The 19,870-nt window shown below is 39.9% G+C and overlaps 1 protein-coding gene across 1 annotated transcript in view; it reads right to left on the bottom strand.

The window, feature by feature from the left end:
- The window catches only part of RELN (reelin), a 524,459-nt gene that overhangs the window by 33,824 nt on the left and 470,765 nt on the right, over positions 1-19,870 (bottom strand). The window contains exons 47-51 of the mRNA XM_078442541.1: positions 13,512-13,652; positions 11,934-12,111; positions 8,543-8,736; positions 3,768-4,024; positions 312-466 (exon numbers count right to left, since the gene is read on the bottom strand). Of these exons, the coding sequence (XP_078298667.1) occupies positions 312-466; positions 3,768-4,024; positions 8,543-8,736; positions 11,934-12,111; positions 13,512-13,652 (925 nt within the window). The remainder of the gene's footprint in view (positions 1-311; positions 467-3,767; positions 4,025-8,542; positions 8,737-11,933; positions 12,112-13,511; positions 13,653-19,870) is intronic.

The following is a 19,870-nucleotide window of genomic DNA, read 5'->3' as shown; positions in this document are numbered from 1 at the left end:
CTTAACTCAGCGTCCTACGTTTTTATTATCACTATTTTGCGCTATTTTGCTCTGTTTATTCCTGGACAGAAATGCATTTACTCTTATGAAAGTTTTATGTTGGCATAATTCAGAAATGAAATAATTTTAATCATTTTTAATCATTAAGTTATATACAGTAGAGATGTATATTACCTAAACATTACATTTTATTTTTCAAAGTGTATATTAAGTCAATGAAATGTTGTATGATCTTTGCCTCAAAATTTTTTTTTCATTTTTATATTGCTAGTGTATAGGTATTTATGTAATTGAGACCATAACATTTTCACCTTGAATTGCATGATCCAGCCTTCAGTGGGAGTCAGATCATGGGTCACTGCATACACTTCTCTTCCATCATGGCTGCCACAAATCATGACACCATCAGGGGAGTCACAGAATCTTTCTACTGTGCAATCATCATGGAATAGCCAATGCTCATTCACTTAAAAAAATATAAATTTTATGACAAATTTATGACAAAATTACTTGAAGCAAATTTACACATTAAGCAAGATCTTGTACTATTTTCAGTAGAAATCTCTCTTATCTTACATACAATCCACAGGCAAAACACTAATGTAAGCATATCATTTTAGGAACATGGATCCTAGGAGGTTGAGATATACCTACTGTCCAATACTGGTAAGTCTACATTTAGAAAAAAGTATATTGTATGTGTTATAAATGAAAAGCAAAGGGAAATGTGTATTGATTTTTTTTTAAAGTTTATTTTTTAGTAATCTCTACACCCAACGTGGGCTTGAACTTATGGCCCCAAGATCAAGAGTCACATGCTTTTCTGACTGAGTCATCCAAGTACCCCTACACTGATTCTTTTCTGATAGATACTTAACTTTCAGGCAGGTTCTAAAGAAGGACAAAGAATTTCTAGTAATATGACAGGGAAGTGAGCTAGCTACTTCTAATCAAATTCTGGCAGTGTCATCTGGGTAATTAAAAAATTATGATAGTCAAATTCATAGAACCAGAGGGTAGAATAGTGGTTAGTAGGGGCTGAGGAGAAGGAGAAATGGAGACATGTCAGTCAAGGGGTATGAAGTTTCAGGAATACAAGGCAAATAAGTTCCGGAGATCTATTGTGCAACAGAGGGCCTATAGTTACCAATAATGTACGGTATACTTAAAAACTTGCTAAGAAGGTTAAACAAAAAGGAGGGGGGTTCTGTGAGAGGAAATGTTAGGAGGTGATTGATAAATTTATGGCCATGATTGTGGTGATGTGGTGTATAATTATCTCCAAACTCATCAAGTTGTATACATTAAAATCAACAGCTTTTTGTATGTCAATTATACCTCAATGAAGTGACTAAAAACAAGCTTATGTCTAAGGAAAACTTAGGCAACAAGACTATGACTTGATTAGCGCTGAGTACATCCTGTTGTCTCTCCCTCTCTTTCTCAGTCACACACACACACACACACACACACACACACACACACACACACAAACTGTCCACAATGTCCTTTCTTTTCTGGAAGGTTTTTTTTTTTTTTTTTTTTTTAAATGTTTTATTTATTTTTGAGACAGAGAGAGACAGAGCACGAGCAGGGGAGGGGCAGAGAGAGAGGGAGACACAGAATTCGAAGCAGGCTCCAGGCTCTGAGCCGTCAGCACAGAGCCCAACGCGGGGCTCGAAACCACAGACTGTGAGATCATGACCTGAGGCGAAGTTGGACGCTTAACCAACTGAGCCACCCAGGCGCCCCAGGAAGGGGTATTTTTTAAAAAAGTTTATTAATTTATTTTTGAGTCAGAGAGAGCACAGCAGAGGAGGGGTAGAGAGAGGGAGAGAGAGAATCCCAAGCAGGCTCTGCACCATCAGGGTGGAGCTGGATGGAGGCTCAAACCCACCAGCCGTGAGATCATGGTCTGAGTCAAAACCAAGAGCTGGATGCCCAACTGACTGAGCCACCCAGGTGCCCCTGGAAGAGGCATTTTTAACATTATGATTTTATTCCAGAAAGTTTAAGAAGGAACATATCCATAAATTGCATTTAATTCATGATACACTTTGATTTTATAGGTCCAGCGTTTCTCTGAAAGTTTCCTGTTTAGCTCCAGCATTTTCACTGGAGATGAATGGGTACAATCATAGGCTTGGGGCTACTGTGCAAGTAACAGAGTTGGATGGTCTCAGAGGAGTCAGAGGAGAGACCAAACAATTGGAATTCAGCCTTCATCTATGCTGTGTCCTTTTGAGTTTGTCTGAGCATTAACATATGTGTACAGAACAAGCATTTTATGTCTGGGATTCAAATGGCTACCACAATGCCATTATCTGTGAATTTTCATTCCAAATTCCATCCCAATTCATGGGATTTTGGAGCTACATTTAATCATGCATCTAGTACTCCAGAGCCAAAGAGCACAGAAATTTGAGTTCCAGTTTATTCTAGGGCACATAGTTTATGCTAGAACTCTGCAATCCTGATAAAAGCAGGTTTTTACATTAATCCACTACCTCATCAATATCTTCTGAAATATCAGAAGCTACTTCTGTAATTAGATATTATAGTTTCTAAAAAACTATTTTTGCAATTCTTCAATTGTACATCACCAATCAAGCCTGAAGTGCAAATTGGTATTTTAGGTACTTGAAAAAATAATCTGTATTTGCTTTTATTCATACAGAAGCAGTGTTTAAATTATTTTCTGGCCATAAACTCACTTATGTAAATCACTTCACAGGGAAAAAAATAAATGAATAATTTAGCAAGGTTCTGAACCAGATCTGTGTAAGTAAATCTTCTCAATAACCTTCTTCAGAGAATTATTTTCACTGTTCAGATAACACTTGCAGTGTTGGCATGAGCCGTATAATTAAACATCACTACTTGACCAGAAGATACCATGTTTTATGTAGTATTACCAAGGATGTGGCATGACAAAGCCACAAACTTGATATAAGTCACCATTTTTTAAAAAGATGACCAGAACAGGGCGTCTAGGTGGCTCAGCCGTTAAGCATCTGACTTCGGTTCAGGTCATCATCAGATAGGTTGTGAGTTCCAGTCCCACATGGGGTGAGCTTGAGACCTGCTTGGGGTGAGCAGGAGCCCTGCTTAGGAGAGCCCTGCTTCTCTTTCTCTCCCTCTCTCTCTCTCTCTGCCCCTCATGAGATTCTTTCTCTCTACCTCTTGCTCAGTTGCACCCTCTAAATAAATAAATAAATAAATAAATAAATAAATAAATAAATACCAGAATAGTTTTATGAAATGAAAAGAAAACAAGACATTAAAAATGAGCCTAGCACGGAGAGATCTTTTTTTCTATGTCATCAGGATCACTGCTCTACTACTATTGAGAAGAAACAGTGACAAGCAAGGCCTGAGACACTCTCTAAAACATGAAATGTCATCACAAATGCAACTAACATGTAGCAAAACAAGACACTTGTCTTTGGATATTAAAATAAATGACTAGGAAATACTGGCTTTCTACCCAAAGGAGAAACAAGGAAACAAAGAAACAAATAATCTCTTTAAAAAAAAGAATTATTACAGGATGCTATTTATTAAAACATACTTGCTGCTTAAATGGAAGAAGATTTAGTTCCAGTGTAGATCAGGAATTTTGAGAGAAACAAAAGGGTGAAACCATTTTCACTGTTTCTATACCATTTGAGAATCTGTAAGAGCTTCACATTCTACTTTTTTTGAAAAGACCCAAATCCACGCTACATTTCTGCTGGATTCGTATTTAGCATTAGTGATAAATGTACCTGCAGTTTTATCCTCCATAAACATGTCAAAAGCAATTCTCCCGACAGGGCCGGCGTCTGCGGGGGAGCGCTCGTGCTGGGGCACAGGGGCACTGCTGAAGGTATCCAGCATGACCGTCCTCTGGTCCGCAGAGCCCGAGATGAGGACATTGTCGATGGCCCAGTCATTCTGATCCAGGCCGTCATGTCTTGGCTGCCACCAGCGGAAGCGAGTGGCAATCTCTTTAGCATCAGGAGGGAGAAGGATATTCACGAATCTGTACGAAAATGATGGCAGTGGGGGGTAACAAACTTGTCAAATGTCTCATGCGAGTAAAAGATTCACAACAAGAGGTAAGATATTACACGTCACGTGGTGGTGAGGGAAGGACAGGAGATAAAATTTAAAAACTTAATTTAAATAGTTGATTTAAATGTTTATTTTAATTTTTTTAATGTTTACTTATTTTTGAGAGAGAATGAGAGACAGAGAGAGAGAGAGAGAGAGAGTGTGTGCAGGGGAGGGCCAGAGAGAGGAGACACAGAATCCAAAGTAGGCGCCAGGCTCTGAGCTGTCAGCCCAGAGCCCAACGCGGGGCTCCAACCTATGAGTGGTGAAATCACAACCTGAGCTGAAGTCGGGCGCTTAACCAACTGAGGCACCCAGGTGCCCCAAAATTTATTTTAATTTATTTTTTTAATTTTTTTTTAACGTTTATTTATTTTTGAGACAGAGAGAGACAGAGCATGAACAGGGGAGGGGCAGAGAGAGAGGGAGACACAGAATCAGAAGCAGGCTCCAGGCTCTGAGCCATCAGCCTAGAGCCCGATGCGGGGCTCGAACTCACGGACCGTGAGATTGTGACCTGAGCTGAAGTCGGACGCTTAACCGACTGAGCCACCCAGGCGCCCCTATTTTAATTTTTAAAAATCATTTTTAAAATGTAATTTTTATAAACCATGATAAACTGGTTTGAGCTTATGAAGGTTCAGGAGTCCCTAAATGGGGGAAACAGAATGTGAACAAATTCAAGGATTCTGGAACTATCTACTTATTCTAATTGTCCCTGGGCAGGCCTTAAAGGGACTTTACAGTTTTCTGCTTGCCTAGGGGCCTCTCTGGATCTATAAGCCTAGAGATATGCACTTTGGTAGACATAAGCCAATACTAACTTTTGTTTTCTGTCTCCTAGAGGTTGGTTTCATCAGTTTCCTTCCCCTGGTGCCTTGATTTCATTCTACTCCTGTGAGTATCAGCAATTTGCTTAGAATTCAGACACTGAATTCAGACACATGTGGCAGGACATTTGGGTTCTCAGCTTGAGGGTACCAGGTTGTATGTAATTACTTTATGTGGTTTAATACTGACTTTGTCTTTATGTTTTATTGAAGACATTATACTAAGAAATGCTGAGTAAGAACCATTGGGTAACAAGCCCAGCATGCTGTCCCCAACACAGTCACCAAGAACAGATATGGACAAATATGACTACATGCTTCAATATGAACCATAACCAGCTAGACATGATCACAATTACGCATTTAAAGCCCAAGAATATATCAAACACTTTTGAGCTTATACTCACAACCATAAAGTCTGTTGGGGAAAATAATTTCCTGAGGTTTACTTTCCTCTGCATAAATTCCCATCTTTCTATCCATACTAATCTACCTCCCTTTATATTTAAGGGCTGCCTCTTAGTGTTAGTGTTCCAAGATGGGCCAATAAGCCCAAATCCATCCTGTGAAGAACCCTTAAGTTGAGGACTTTCATGGTGGCCCCTTTAGTTTTCGTCTTTCACACTGAAGAGGGTTCACCGTTTTGTTTGTATTTATACACTATTTCCTTGTTGATTTTATTTTCCTTCCTCTTTTCTCTTTTATGTCTTTGTTGAGAGATTAGGACCAGAATAGTAGGCAGTATTCCAGATGAGGACGCATTAAGATCCATTCAATGCTGCGGTCCTTTTGGTTGGATTTTCAGTACTTGAATTTTAAATACTTTTTTGACTATGTCCGTCATTTTGTGTACCCTTTGGGCCAAGACAGCTTAGTGGATCTTGGTCTTAGGGAAGGAAATTGTAGACCGTGAATCCTAGATCCTTGCTTGTATAGTTACTGGCAGTTTGGAGACCATCCGTGCTTAGGCGATCTTTTCCAAAGTTTATTTCCTCATGCATCTCACTTTCAAAGCTCATCTGTCCTCTCCTTGCCCTCTTTTTGTATCCTCACCTTGTATGATCTTCCTATAGCTTATCTGCTTTGATTTGGCATGTTTAACATTTTAAAGTGTATTAAATAATATCAGAAATGTGTCTGTTCCTAGAGAGACATACAATCATACTTATTTACCCAGAGCAGTGATCTTTACCTTTTTTTTCCTTTCCAATTTTTTTTTTACTGTTTATTCATTTTTGAAAGACAGAGAAAGACAGAGCACAAGCAGGGGTGGGGCAGAGAGAGAGGGGGACACAGAATCTGAAGCAGGCTCCAGGCTCTGAGCTGTCAGCACAGAGCCCGATGTGGGGCTTGAACTCATGGACCACGAGATCATGAGCCAAAGTCCAGTGCTCAACCATCTTAGCCACCCAGGCACCCCTTTTCTTTCCTATTTCTAATGTAGTTTCCTTTCTCTCATAAATCCTTGACCACGTTTTGAAAACCCTTGGAGTAGAAATTTATCTAAAGCTGTTGAAAGTTTAAATAAATTATGACCACTGTTACTACTTCAGTCAATTTGTTTCTCCTTCAGAGAACTAAAGTTAAGTTTATCTTAACTTCATTCTCCCTGCATATTATGCTAAATGTTCAGGAACTCATACCTGAGAGTCTTTATACCTTTCTCCAAAAAGACTAAGGAAATAGTTTACTTGGCTTATCTGTTATCTTCTAACTAACTAACAGATGAGCACGTTTTTGTGTGCTATTACACTGTGTTCCTCTTAGCTTCTATTTGAATTCCTTTACTACTGTCCAACTTTAAGGTAAGTGCAGGATTTAAAACTTTTGCTTGTGGCTGACATTTCCTCAATTGCCATTTTCCCCTTCTTCCTTCATAATAGGAGCCCATCTTTATAGTGAGGTGAATAGTTGTCCAGAATAAAGACAGTATGTCCAGACTCCCTTGCATCTGGGTGTGTTTCTGTGACTAAGTTCTGGCTACTGGAATGTGAATGGAAGTATGGGCACCTGTTAGGAAGTGTCCTCGAAGAGAGACAGCACACCCTTCTTGCCCATCCTCCCTCCTGCTGGTGGGAAGGTGGAGGAGCTGGGGTTGCCATTTTGGACTAGATGGAGGTCATGTGTTGAGTGTGGCAAAAACATAAGGTAGAAAGAACCTGGGTCTCTGGTGCTTATGGAACCACTGTAGCCGCCCTTGGCTATTTTCTTCCAGATCTAATTTATATGAGAGAAAGAAAAAAAAAACCTTATAAGTTACTTGGGGGTTTCTGTCATTCACAGCTGAACCTATTGTTAATGGACACACTGAATTTAAATGATCATTTATAAGATTCTTTAATTGTTTTTATTTTACCTAATTTTTAGCCTATACCTGGTTTGCCATACACTGAGGGATTATCTATGTTTTGTCTTCCTTTTTTGGTGCTTTTAATTCTTCTACGTTTCTGGGTTTAATTATTCTATATTTCTCCTTTCCCCTTTCCTCCCCTAACCTCTACTCTGCTCTCTCCTCTCCTCCAACCTTCTTTCTCTCTCTCTTCTCTTCCTTCCACCTTATTAGATATGCTCTTTTACTTTTAAAAACTCTTTTGACTTTTCTCATTGGTCACACCAATTGCTTTTTGCCTTTCCAGAATATATATCTTTTAAATGATTCCTACATTGCATTTATTAAGCCCATTGTGAGGGTTTTATTTTATTTTATTTTTTATTTTTTTAATATGAAATCAAATTGGTTTCCATACAACACCCAGTGCTCACCCCAACAGGTGCCCTCCTCAATGCCCATCACTGACTTTTCCTTCCCTCCCAGCCCCCATCAACCCTTAGTTTATTCTCAGTTTTTAAGAGTCTCTTATGGTTTGGCCCCCTCCCTCTCTTTTTTTTCCCTTCCCCTCCCCCATGGTCTTCTGTTATTTTATTTCTTTATGATTATTTTTTTTAATGTTTATATTTTTGAGAGAGAGAGAGAGAGAGAGAGAGAGAAAGAAAGAGTAAGAGAGACAGAGCGTGAGTAGGGGAGGGCCAGAGGGAGAGGGAGACACAGAATCTGAGGCAGGCTCCAGGCTCTGATCTGTTAGCACAGAGCCCCATGTGGGGCTTGAACTCACGAGCTGTGAGATCATGACCTGAGCCAAAGTCAGACACTTAACTAACTGAGCCACCCAGGTGCCCCTAAAACTAGTCATTCTTAAAATAAAAACCCAAACCAGCTATTTATCAGCGCAGAAATCTTATCTTCATGTCAGTTTCAAAGCATCATTTTTTTTTTATTTTAGTTTTTTTAAGTTTATTATTTATTTTGAGAGAGAGAGAGTATGTGAGCAGGGAAGATGCAGAGACAGAGGGTGAGAGAGAGAATCCTAGGCAGGCTCCACGCTGTCAGCACAGAGCCTGATGTTGGGCTCCAACTCATGAACCGTGAGATCATGACCTGAGCTGACACCAAGAGTCAGGCACTTAACCGAATAAGCCACCAGGTGCCTCACAGAAGCATCTTCTACCAGTGAGTATTGTCCAGGTCCCCTGAAGCCCCTGCTGACTGACTGCTGGCAGGCCTTAACAAGCATTATTGCTCGATATACTAGTTATTAAAGATAAAACAGAATACAAACCCAGGTTTACTGTATTGGTCATAGAAAATCTCCATTAGCAGGTTCCAGGTAATGCCTCCATTGACAGAATATTCCAGGAGAACACCTTGGTTACGGTTATTTGGTGTAATCAGGCATCCGTACATGAAGTAAAACTGGATAAACTCGGCATTAGTGAGGTTTAGATCCACGGTGACTAACAGTCGACTACAACCCTAAGGGTGAAAAGCAGAATCCAACAATGATAAAGAATCGTAACTGCAGCTTAAGGTTTTCTCCGGCTTCCATCAGTTTTATATTTCTTTTGTAATACAAGTTGCATGGCATAGTAATACTAATTTTTGTGTCATTTCTCCTGTTACCCTAGCTCCCAGCATGGCCTCTGGCACACAGTAGGTACTCAGCAAATACTTGCTAAACTTTGAAATTTCAGGATCAGAACTTACTTACAAAGGATATTTTCTCATATGCAATATGAGAGTTGAAATTAAAGTAACTATTCTGTCTTTATTAAACTATTTCCAGGTATTCATAGGCATTTTTAGGTTTTTCAAAAGCAGCTATTAATAAATTAGCACTTAAAAATGTTTATTTATTTATTTTGTGCGCGCGCGCGAGAGAGAACATGAGCAGGGGAAGGGCAGAGACAGAGAGAGAGAGAGAGAGCACAAGCAGGCTCTGCACTCAGTGCAGAACTGGACATGGGCTGGATCCCATGAACTGTGAGATCATGACCTGAGCCAAAATCAAGAGCTGGACACTTAACCAACTGAACCACCCAGGCCCCCCAATAAAATAACATTGTTCAGATGATTACTTTAATATGAAATTTAACAATAACCACATTGAAGAATTTCATATAATTTAATTATAATTAGAGATAATAGTTGTAATGATTTTTATTTAAACTTTTCTGGCTGATTTCAGTGTCATCTACATTAATTTATTCATGTAGATAGGTAGATGTCTCTTAGTTGAACATATGAGGAAAACTAGGCCTCTTGGAGTTGTATTTAAGCCAAGAAGAGTATTATCAACACTGCATTCTTAGTCAGTGTTGAGGATCACAGAGACCCTATATTGTTGCTCTTGACTAAAACACTGATTATAGGGGCTCAGTCGGTTAAGCACCTGACGTTGGCTCAGGTCATGATCTCATCGTTCGTGGATTCAAGCTCCACGTTGGGATCTGTGCTGACACCTCAGGGCCTGGAGCCTGTTTCGGATTCTGTGTCTCCCTCTCTTTCTGCCCCTCCTCTGCTAGTGCACACTCTTGCTCTCAAAAATAAACGTTAAAAAAAACACAATGAATATAAATGATATACTTCATTGGCACAAATGCAAATTCTAAGGTAGGAAATTGTAGGGAAATAAAGACCTGACAGTGAATTTGTAATTTTTAAAAATTAAATTGCTTGGGAATGCAAGCTGGTGCAGCCACTCTGGAAAACAGTACGGAGGTTCCTCAAAAAACTAAAAATAGAAATACCCTACGACCCAGCAATTACACTACCAGGTATTTATCCAAGGGATACAGGTGTGCTGTTTTGAAGGGACACATGCACCCCTATGTTTATAGCAGCACTATCAACAAGAGCCAAAGTATGAAAAGAGCCAAATGTCCCTCGATGGATGAATGGATAAAGAAGATGTGGTATGTATATATACAGTGAAGTATTACTTGGCAATCAAAAAGAATGAAATCTTACCATTTGCAACTACGTGGATGGAACTGGAGGGTATTATGCTAAGTGAAATTAGTCAGCCAGAGAAAGACAAAAATCATGACTTCACTCATATGAGGACTTTAAGAGACAAAACAAATGAACATAAGGGAAGGGAAACAAAAATAATATAAAAACAGTGAGGGGGACAAAACAAAAGAGACTCATAAATATGGAGAACAAACAGAGGGTTACTGGAGGGTTTGTGGGAGGGGGGATGAGCTAAATGGGTAATGGGCACTAAGGAATCTACTCCTGAAATCATTGTTGCACTATATGCTAACTAATTTGGTGTAAATTTAAAAAAATAAAAAATTGAATAAAAAAATTAAATTGCTTATGAAGCGTTTTTTAATCATCATATTAAAGATTCTATTTTTATACAAGTTATCTCTGGCAGCAAGGTAGAATGACTATAAAATTTCTCAAAGAGATTTTCTAACATTGCTGTTGTCACTCACAAAATAATCTGCTATAAACAAAAATGTCTAATCATTACTGACAATTACTCTTCCTTGGCTAATTTATAGAAAGAATTAATTTTTGCTAATAAATTCAGGAAATGCTGAGGTTCATCTTCCTGAGTTTTGGTTCCTTAAATCCCAAATCTGTTGCAAGCTGAGGAGTTTTCAATTAGAGCATCACCCAGATGGAAGACCCTCAAATTTTGTACAAGCATTCTCTCCCAGGATGAAAATTCATTGATTTTTTTTCCCTTTTAACTTTTAATTTTTATTTATTTTTTAATTTTATTTTTAATTTTTTAAAATTTACATTCAAATTAGGTAGCATATAGTGCAACAGTGATTTCAGGAGTAGATTCCTTAATGCCCCCTACCCATTTAGCCCATCCCCCCCCAACAACTCCTTCAGTAACCCTCAGTTTGTTCTCCATATTTATGAGTCTCTTTTGTTTTGTCCCTCTCCCTGTTTTTATATTATTTTTGTTTCCCTTCCCTTATGTTCATCGGTTTTGTCTCTTAAAGTCCTCATATGAGTGAAGTCATATGATTTTTGTCTTTCTCTGACTGACTCATTTCACTTAGCATAATACCCTCCAGTTCCATCCACATAGTTGCAAATGGCAAGATTTCATTCTTTTTGACTGCTGAGTAATACTCCATTGTATGTATGTATGTGTGTGTGTGTGTGTATATATATATATATATATATATATATATATATATATATGTCTTCTTTATCCATTCATCCATTGAGGGACTTTCCATACTTTGGCTATTGTTGATAGTGCTGCTATAAACATGGGGGTGCATGTGTCCCTTCAAAACAGCACACCTGTATTCCGTGGATAACTGCCTAGTAGTGCAATTGCTGGGTCGTAGGGTAGTTCTATGTTTAGTTTTCTGAGGAACCTCCATACTGTTTTCCAGAGTGGCTGCACCAGCTTGCATTCCCACATTGAAGTCTTTTTCTAATGTGTACTTAAATATGCCTTGTGCTGACACTACCTGCATAATTAAATGGTCTCTGTTGATTTGTGATAGGAAAATGTTGGAAATAGTATTTTCTGATTTGTGCAAAGTTGCAAGTTCACATCAGGTTTGTTGTGCATTGAGAGGGTCTAATGCTGGATCTTGATTTGCCAATGAAACTTTAGAAAGACGCTCAGTTCTTTTGGGGAAAACTCAGAGGATGCAGAAATGAATAACCGGTTGCCAAATGCTCACCCCGCTGAAATGGAGGGCCATTCCCGAAGCCACGGCACCACACACGGTACTTAGTTTCCCTCCATTCACAGTCAACCAGTTCTGGGTGGAAGGAGCTCGATTGAAGTTGTCTTTGAGCTGGGTTGGAAGGGAGGTCTCGGGCTCATCACAGTACAGGCCACCCCATTGCTCATCACAGCTGGGTGTGGAGAAAGACAAAGGAAAAGTCAACATGAAGCAAAACCACCACAGTTGTGTTCTCAAATTAGTGAGGCCAACTGCTATTCCTAGTCCAGGACGATGAAAGCTTACTTATCTTCACAGAACTGCCCAGAATTTACCCGCTCTCCTGAACAGTGCATCAGGTTAGAAATAATCTGTGAATAACTGCCTCTAGGCATACCTAAAGTAATGACTTGGGTTTACAGGGAAAGAAGCAACTTCAAGGAATTTACTAAAGTCCTGTCTCTACATGACACAGCTCTAAAAAAGTTGATAAATAATTGTGGCTGCCAACCTGAACTGGTCGGTCCTAATAACTTACGAAATTGGTCTTTGTAAAGAGGCTTTGGGCCAATTAGGAATCCAAGATGCCATGTTCCAAACAGCAGAGGGTACTTTGGGTAGCATCTGTCATCTCTGCCCAAAGGACTGACCTCCCTGTTCAATGGGGAAGGAATATGAATATAGGGCTGGAGGCTCTGGGGAATCATTAATTGATGGAAAGACCTCCCAGGCATGCGGGTTAATGGAGAAGGGGGTATAAATTCTCTCCTCACATCTTCATGTCTACTACCCCATCAAATAGCAAAATCTTTGAAAACCAAACATATGGTACATAAGACACACACACACACACACACACACACACACACTTTCTCTCTCTCACACACACACATACACACACACACTCTCTCTCTCACACATACACACACACACACACTCTCTCACACATACACACACTCTCTCTCACACACACACATACACACACACACACACACACACACTCTCTCTCTCTCTCTCTCTCTCACACATACACATACACACACACTTTATTTAGATCCTTACAAGGATGCTAAGTCTCTCTAAGTAAAATACTAGGCCTCTCCATCAAACAGGCATTTAAAAACCTTCTTATGTGCTCGCTTCGGCAGCACATATATTAAAAACCTTCTTATGCAAACAATGTGAGAATACGATCCAACCACAAGTCATGCACATCATTACATATGCTTAGACCTAAGTGAGAAAAATACTTATGGCGTATTATTTTCATTCAGAATACACTGAGTTCCTGAACCTCTCCTGTCCTTTTCAGGTCTCAGGTGTGTCACAGGAACACAGAAGGAAATAAAACACAGTCAATTATAATTCATGTTTCTCTGGACAAGATAGCTGTTGTTCAGTTCCTAATCTCTAAGCAAGGATATAGATACAATGTCCACAGACTCCATAGTTAGCTCAGTATCAGATTTCAAGAAAAATGTGTAAACCAAGGCAGCTTCGGAGTGATTAAAAATCCAGTTTTGGCAAAATCTCCTGGCTGGAATGTGAATCAGGAACTTCCTATGCAAGGAAGGAAAAACAAAGCCTACTTACACACAGTTTCCTTGGATGCACCTTCCATGGCCACTGCACATATCTACGCAGCCGTCCCCAATATAGACATTATCTATCGCCCATGTCTGCTGCTTGTCAAAAGGAGCTGGTTGATGCCAACGGAAACGAGTGGCTTGAGACCTTTGAAGAAAAAGAGAATTATAATGAAGGCTGTGGTGGAAAAGAAAATGTGTCCTGGTGTATTTGAGCAAGTGCATGGAAGGGTGTAACAAAAATACAGGTACACCCCTAACTTGTATTCTCAGAAAAAGTGTTCATTATTGCAACAGTCTCTGCAAACTCTGATTAACAACACCAGACCGCAATGAACTGTGATAGCTTGAGAGTATATTTTGGGCTGAGGATCTTTCTGCGTCTTGTAAAAACAGACTAAAACAGAAACTAAAACGAATCCTAACCAGTAGCCTCAGGGGGGACAGCAAGCCCTGAATTTTGTATGGAAAACATTGTGGAGTGATACCAGGGCTGTTGCTAAGTTATATTTGCTCCCTACCCCTCAATATGTGACTTGGAAAGCAGCATATGGGCTCAACCTCAACTCCTATGTGTGCCCTACAATCAGACACTTTCGTGCAGTGGGCCTACTGGTCTACTTCATACCGCATTTGTGAGGAATTCTCAACAACAAAAGTCTTAAGAAGACAAAGTGTAAATCAGGGAGAGCAATGAAACCCTAGATAACTGGATAGAGAAAAGAGAGAGGGTAGTGAGACCAGACTTATTTTTTTTTTTAATTTTTTTTTATTTTTTATTTTTTTTTATTTTATTTATTTTTTTTTTTAAATTTTTTTTTTCAACGTTTTTTATTTATTTTTGGGACAGAGAGAGACAGAGCATGAACGGGGGAGGGGCAGAGAGAGAGGGAGACACAGAATCGGAAACAGGCTCCAGGCTCCGAGCCATCAGCCCAGAGCCTGACGCGGGGCTCGAACTCACAGACCGCGAGATCGTGACCTGGCTGAAGTCGGACGCTTAACCGACTGCACCACCCAGGCGCCCCAGACTTATTTTATATTCATTCAAATGCAGCATAAATAAAATCAAAACAGAGATGCTCCCAATCCAGAAGCAGAAATACATTTGCTCATTTGCACGGTTTTGGGGAGTGTCTTGTTCCAAAGCACAAATAAACATATGTTTTCAGAGACACTAGATGGCGGGAAATCCAAACAGTGCCCTAGGCTCAAGAGACTGAACATTCAGAGACCGGGAGATGAAACACTTTGCCAAAGCAAGTTTTGTTTTATGTATTCATACACTTTTGCCATTAAGAGACTGTTACTCACATGACTGAGAGCTATTTGTTTTGAGCAGGACAAAAGACCAAACACCAGCAAGGACTGTGTATTTTCTAATTGAAAACACATACATTAAGTTGAGAAAACAGAGAAGACACGAACCAGCACTAAAATCACCATTCTGAAAATGCATAGGGTTTGATATTTGATATTTGCTTACTGAGCATCTACACACTGATTTTTCCATTACATCTCTTGCTCCTCAGCTCCCAGCAGACTACCTAACATCCTCCTATCGCTTCCTATGACATTTAACTTTCCACCGCAAACTCCGCCTTGGTCCATGAGGTGCTGTCTGAGGCGGGGGGGGGGGGGGGCATCCTCCAGCCCTGCATCCTGGCTACCCACTCTGGAGTGCTGTTCCTTCTCTCAGTTCCCAGGGCTCATGACACTTTGTCCCACCTTCTGCCTGCACGTTCTTCCTCTCTCTGCCTGGTTCCCCTTTATGTGTCCTTTAGGCCTTGGATGCTGCGTCAGGTCCTCACAGAGAAATTATCTTTTGGATCCCTTTAAAAATCATGTTTATTCCAAGAACAGCAAGCTGTTCTTTTACTTTTATAGCATTTATTATCACAATTGTAGTCGTATATTTATTTGCATATGTATTTCTTGAATGTCTGTCTCCTCCTCAAAAGTGTAAGTTACCAGGGAGCAGCATTATTACCTTTTTTCAACATTATCCCCTCAGTGCCCAGTGCCTAGCACTTAGTAGGTGCAGAGAGTTGGTATCCAGGGGCTACCGTTTTGACAGGAAGCAGTGGGAAGATGCCCCCCCGGGGTTGTGCAAGTCAGTGGCTGTGCCGTTTAGTTTAGTTAATGCTTAATGATGAAAATTACTAACAGATCACATGTGGCAGCATCTTACAAATAGTACAGTGGAATATCATATTTCCATAGCACAACATTACTTGGATTCTTTAAAAATATTTTTTTAAGTTTATTTAGTTTTGAGAAGGGCAGAGAGAGAGAGAGCACAAGCAGGGGAGGGGCAGAGAGAGAGGGAGAGAGAGAATCCCAAGCAGGCTCTGCACCACCAGCACAGAGCCTGACATCAGGCTCAAACTCACAAACCGTGAGATTATGACCTGAGCTGAAATCAAGAGTCAGATGCTCAATGGACTGAGCCACCCAGGCACCCCATCCTTACTTGGATTCTAATAACGAGTCAACACTTACATTCTTCTCCTTTCTTTCAGACTATAAACTTCTGAAGGGCAGGAAATAATCTCTATATTGTTTCGTATCTCTAGTGCTCATAGAGGGTAGGCAAGTAATGTTTGTTCTGCTAATGTTTTATAACGCTCCATCAAAGCCTTTATCACTTTTTATTAAGGGTGTTTATTTATGGGGGGCACCTGGGTGGCTCAGTCAGTTAAGTGTTTGACTTCAGCTCAGGTCATGATGAGTTAAACTCCCACATCGGGCTCTGTGCTGACATCTCGGAGCCTGAAGCCTGCTTTGGATTCTGTGTCTCCCTCTCTCTCTGTCTCTCCCCTACCAGCCCTCTGTATCTCTCTCTCTCTCTCTCTCTCTCTCTCAAAAATAAACATTAAAAATTTTTTAAAAAGAGGGCTTATTTATGTATAGTTTCCTCTGTTGGCTTGTTCTCCTTTTCTCCTTATTTATCTTTTTATGGTTGGTGACGCTCATAGATGGTGGGCTTAATAAATGTTTACTGAAAGAATAGTAAGTTGATAGCAATTGATATGGCCAGGAAGAATCAAATAAGAGACATCTTGTAGGGTGGGTAGGTAGGGACTGGGGATCAGCTGTGGAAGGGGCAGTGATCTGATGGCTGTCAAATGGGGAGAGGAACTCTGGGCAGCTGAGAGGTGGCATGAGCTGCCTAGCAGGTTTTGGCTGTCTGAACGTTGGTTGTGTTTAATCACAGTCTGGGCAGCCACTTAATGGAGAGACTGTACAGAAGATTTAGGAGGCAAAGGCATTGTTGGGGTTGATAGCTTTTATGGGGACTTCCAACCATGACATGTTTAGTTTGTACAACTCTGTGGCATTCCACAGAAAAGGAAACAGTGGGAGCCCATGTGGAGAATGTACTAAAACTGAAGTTGGCCACCATGAGTAAAGATATTGAATGGCACTAATCTTTTCTCTGGTACTAGTAAATCCTATGTCCATGGTGAATAATTTAACATAAATAATGAGGGGGTTAACTTGGAGGACTTAGTCTAAGGCCCTGTCTCCAGTGTGATGATTTTATATTCTTGGGAATAACTACACTATGTAATTATATATCCATAAAGCTAGTGTCAATACATTATCCAATATTATTTTACAGGAAAAGGAAACACTTTCACTAAGGGGATGAATTGGAATAGAAGTTAAAAATGAAGGTCTGGAAGTTGAATTTCCAGGACTTCTTATTCCCAGCCCTGTCACAACTTCACTATTGTAAAGGGGCCAAATCATTTATGTTTATGTGCTGACACTTCCCCATCTGTAAAACTAGGAAAATGCTACTTCCCACCTCACAAGGGTGTTGTGAAAATTAATTAGCTCGTGTTTACCAAGACCTGTGAGTGTCTTGGTGAAATCCCTCGGCAGGTGTCATCATTTTCCTGAAGCTTCCTTATAATGACGGCCACTACCAGCTGCTGCTTCTTGGAGTTGGAGGGAAAATGGCCCCAGAGCATATTTCTCCTTTTCCATATCCTTGAAATGTCTCCCCTTGCTTCTTTTCTGAATTTATAACATTTTCTCTCCATCTACAGCACATAGTAAGTGCTCCATAAGTGTTGTTTAATAATTGAACATCCACTGCTATGAAGTTAAAAAATGTTACTGTATGGTTTCCATCATTTCTCTCCCCAGGAACCTTTCCCCACATTGTCTCCACACCTTTTAATAGTTTTCTATACACATTTAAGAGTCTTCATATCTGCTCTTTTCCTTAAGATTACTCTACCGGTGACATTCTCATTGTCATCATCATCATCATCAGGAGAAAAAGCCCTTTGATATGAACTATACAGAATTTTTAAAAAAACCTTTTCACTCCTGGTTGATGTTTCCTTTACTCTCAGAGATACATAAAATATTTAGGACAAGTAAATATAGCCAACCGTCTTATCCTACCAATCAGGAAGTCAAAGCCCAGTTGCACTAGGTCACATTGATGCACTCACAAAACCGAGAGAGGGCAAGAATCTTTTGGTTCACTATTACAATGTATTCTCAGTGAGGAAACCTTTCAAAACCATCTCAACCTATACAAGATAATCCTATCCCTACCATTACCCCTAAATATGAACAGCCGTTTCAAGCTATGGAAGGCTGTGTGTACTGTTGCTGTATGTACACACAAGTCTATTTATCTTAACTTCTGCAAGTTAATGACATAGCTGAAGCCCCTGGCCTTCTGTGTTTAGCTAGAAGTTTTGCAATGCCCATTTCAAAATGTGTCCTATATTTCCCTTGGTAGCCAAGGCCCTGTCTTTATGGTGGAAAAAAATTCCTCTATTATCCTATTTTTCTGTGTTAGATAAAAGTAGAGAATATTCCAGGGGAGATATATAAATGGCTGATAAGTGTATGAAAAGATGTTCAACATCACTAGTCACTAGAGAAGTGAAAATCAAAACCAAAATGAAATACAACTTCATACCCCCGAGGACAGCTATGATAAAAAAAATAGACAGCAATAACAAGTGTTGGCAGGGATGTGGAGAAATCTGAACCTTCATACACTGTTGGTGGGAATGTAAAATGATGTAGATGCTGTGGAAAACATGTCCATTTCTCAAAATGTTGAACATGGAGTCAGCATATGACCTAGCAATTCCACTTGTAGGTATATACCTGGGAGGAAGCATAGATCAGCTCAACTGAACAGAGAGCACCCATGGGTCACAGCCCATGACCTACAGATAAGAGTTAGAGAAAAAGCAGGCTCTAGAAAGGAGGTCTGAACTTTGGTACCAGGAATGTGAATGAGTTATGTATGGTGAGGGGCTCTCAAGGGGTGGGCCATCTCCCAGGGGACATGAAGACCCTGCTCTGGGGGAGATCCTCATGAAGAAGACACTGAACTATGACTGAAAGAAGGAAGTTGAATTTTGGGGGTGGAAATGAGAGGCTGACTCTTAGAAACTGTTTTGTACAACTGACTCATTTCATAGGTGTAAGGGCTGCATTTAGAACTGGATCTAGAACCATCATCTCCTGCTGGAGCTGAGATGTTACTGAGAACCCTGGTTGTCTTTAATGGCAGGCAAAGGTCAGAAGACCACTGATTTGGCAGCTAGCTGGGGGCACTTAATTTAGGCATCCCAGATCTTTTAGTAGAAAATCCCCTTGGTGATAATAATTAACACTAGGAAATTGTAGGATGCTAAATGACTATAACATTTTGGGATTTTTGGGTAACATTAATCTGTCCATGAAGAATGTATACTGTCATTCAATGTTCTTTTCTTCTAATTTTCTTATAATACACTGGGGTCTGAATGAGAGGATAAGGTGTTTAGACCACAGGTTCTGACCCCAAACAAACGTGATAAAGGTAAGGTATCCTTATAAGGTGACCTAGATCCTTCATGATACTGCTCTGGAACTAGGGTGGAAAGCACATTACAGAGTTAGTAATAGAAGAATTTCAACAAGCCACCCCACATGGCCTTTATTTCTTCCTTGACAGAGAACAAATGGAAAACTTTGGTACAATCCTGGTTCAGCCACAGTGTGTCTGTGGGGAAAATCATGTAACTTTTCTGTGTCTTAGTCCTCATCTTAAAAGGTAAACGGGGAGACCTCAAGGTTAAAGAATACTTAGAGAGGTGCCAGCCAATTATATTGATTTGTATCCTAATTTGAAAAAAAAATGATAATATGTTTCATGAGACAAACAGGAACATTTGAATACTGAGTACTAAGTAAATATTGAATAAGAAGCTGTCATTAATTTTTAGGTGTGATAATGATATCATAGTTACATTTTTTAAAGTTCTCTTTTAGAGATACATAGTAAAATATTTACAGTTGAAATGATATGTCTGGGCATTCCTTCAAAATTGGGGGGGG

The sequence above is a fragment of the Panthera onca genome, chromosome A2 (assembly GCF_046562875.1).
Source record: "Panthera onca isolate mPanOnc1 chromosome A2, mPanOnc1 haplotype 2, whole genome shotgun sequence".
In the NCBI taxonomy this organism is placed as follows: domain Eukaryota; kingdom Metazoa; phylum Chordata; class Mammalia; order Carnivora; family Felidae; genus Panthera; species Panthera onca.
This window is presented reverse-complemented; position numbering and strand designations above follow the sequence as displayed.